Genomic DNA, 1911 nt, shown 5'->3' with positions numbered 1-1911 from the left:
GAAAGAGAAAAAGCCTATTTTCAACATCACATTCCTGTGTTTTCCCTCAGCCTGGAAAACATATCAATCCCAGTGCCTTTCTGCTCGGAAACAAAGGGACTAAGCCAGACTGTGGGGGAAAGGGTGATAAGAAGGATCCTGGAACTCTAAAGAGAGCAAAGAGGGAGACGCAGGGGTTTCCTGACTGTCCGCACAGGGATTGGCACACACAGACACAAGACCCAGCAGAAACGACAGAAAAATGGAGATGCAAAGACGTAAAAGGACAGCTCCTGTCACCTCATCCTACCTGTCAAGAAGGTAAAGAGACAGCCTGAGAGAAAAGAAGAGAGCCGCTGAGCCCTCAGGTCAGGACAGGCGACCGGAGCTGGAGCTGCAGCACGCCCCAGCCTCGCGAAGGAGACAGAGGGTTGGGAGGAAAAGCATTTCATCTAGGAAACTGTCCTGGGACCACACTTCAGATTGCGCTTTAAACCCCCGGCATTCCATCTCCATGAGCCACAGTGTAAGTGTACAATCCTTTCTGTCTTTGGTGTGATTGTTTCTTTGTTGCTTGTTTGAAGAAATGAAATGAGACTCTTGTCATAATTAATGTGCTCGGTGTGCATTTTCTCTGGAGGATCAGAGAGTCAGATGAAAGGGTGTGAGCACGCCGAATGGGGCACCGAGTTGGGTTTCCTGCTCAATGTAACTGTCTCTGCTCAGTGCTGACAAATTATAGGGGCTTACAAGTAACTGGATCTCAATCCTATTTTCCATTCCCTGACCTCCCTCCTTATTCTTCTCTAACCACCCCTTCCCGTCCCCCAGTCTTTGGCCAAATTGGAGAAAGGGAAAATGCTCAGCTGTTTGCAATTAAATAATTTTCTTTCTCTTCTCCCCTTCCTCTCCCCTGTTGTCTTTGACCTCGCTGCCTCTCAAAGTGGATTGCACAATGACATGGAGAATGGGACCCAGTTTCACCATGCTGGTGGCCATGTGGCTGGTGTGTGGGTCAGAACCCCACCCCCAGGCGATGAATGGAGCAGGCCATGGAGGACAGAAAGCGCCTCTGGTCCCCGCAGTCCACAGAAGGCCCGCTCGGCTGCTGAGGCACACGGGGAGGTCTCAGGGAATGGAGAGAACCGCGCCGGGAGAAGGACACCTTCAGCCTCTCCAAAGAGGGCGCAGCATGCCGGTGCTGAGAATAGCTCACGAGAAGGCCCCGCCGGCCCCGCTGGACATCCATGGGGCCCGGGGGAGATCGGAGAGGAGACCAGCAGCCCGGGCTTCTCCCCGCGAGATGGTCCGAGATGAGGGGTCCTCGGCTCGGTCCAGAATGCTGCGCTTCCCCTCGGGGTCCAGCTCGCCCAACATCCTGGCCAGCTTCGCGGGGAAGAATCGCGTGTGGGTCATCTCGGCCCCCCACGCCTCGGAGGGCTACTACCGCCTGATGATGAGCCTCCTGAAGGACGACGTGTACTGCGAGCTGGCGGAGCGGCACATCCAGCAGATCGTGCTGTTCCACCAGGCGGGCGAGGAGGGCGGCAAGGTGCGCAGGATCACCAGTGAGGGCCGCGTGCTGGAGCAGCCGCTGGACCCCGGCCTCATCCCCAAGCTCATGAGCTTCCTGAAGCTGGAGAGGGGCAAGTTCGGCATGGTGCTGCTGAAGAAGACGCTGCAGGTGGAGGAGCGCTACCCGTACCCCGTCCGGCTGGAGGCCATGTACGAGGTCATCGACCAGGGCCCCATCCGCAGGATCGAGAAGGTCCGGCAGAAGGGCTTCGTGCAGAAGTGCAAGGCCTCGGGGGTGGAGGGCCAGGTGGTGGAGGAGGGGATGGGCGGCGTGGGCGCGGGGCGGCCGGGCCCGAACAGCGAGAAGAGGAAGGAGGACCTGAGGAGGGCGCACGTGCCACCCACCAGGGACACTCG

General features: G+C 57.7%; 1 protein-coding gene across 1 annotated transcript in view; it reads left to right on the top strand.

Annotated features, from left to right (window-relative positions):
* Positions 1 to 6: 6 nt before the first annotated feature.
* Positions 7 to 1911, top strand: part of CCDC80 (coiled-coil domain containing 80) — a 31448-nt gene continuing 29543 nt past the window's right edge. The window contains exons 1-2 of the mRNA XM_015559090.1: positions 7 to 505; positions 924 to 1903. Coding sequence (XP_015414576.1) covers positions 935 to 1903 — 969 coding nt within the window. The 5' untranslated portion in view covers positions 7 to 505; positions 924 to 934. The remainder of the gene's footprint in view (positions 506 to 923; positions 1904 to 1911) is intronic.

The sequence above is a fragment of the Myotis davidii genome, unplaced genomic scaffold (genome assembly GCF_000327345.1).
Source record: "Myotis davidii unplaced genomic scaffold, ASM32734v1 scaffold450, whole genome shotgun sequence".
NCBI classification, from domain to species: Eukaryota; Metazoa; Chordata; class Mammalia; order Chiroptera; family Vespertilionidae; genus Myotis; species Myotis davidii.
Note: the sequence above shows the minus strand (reverse complement) of the source record. Positions and strands in the feature narration are given on the sequence as shown.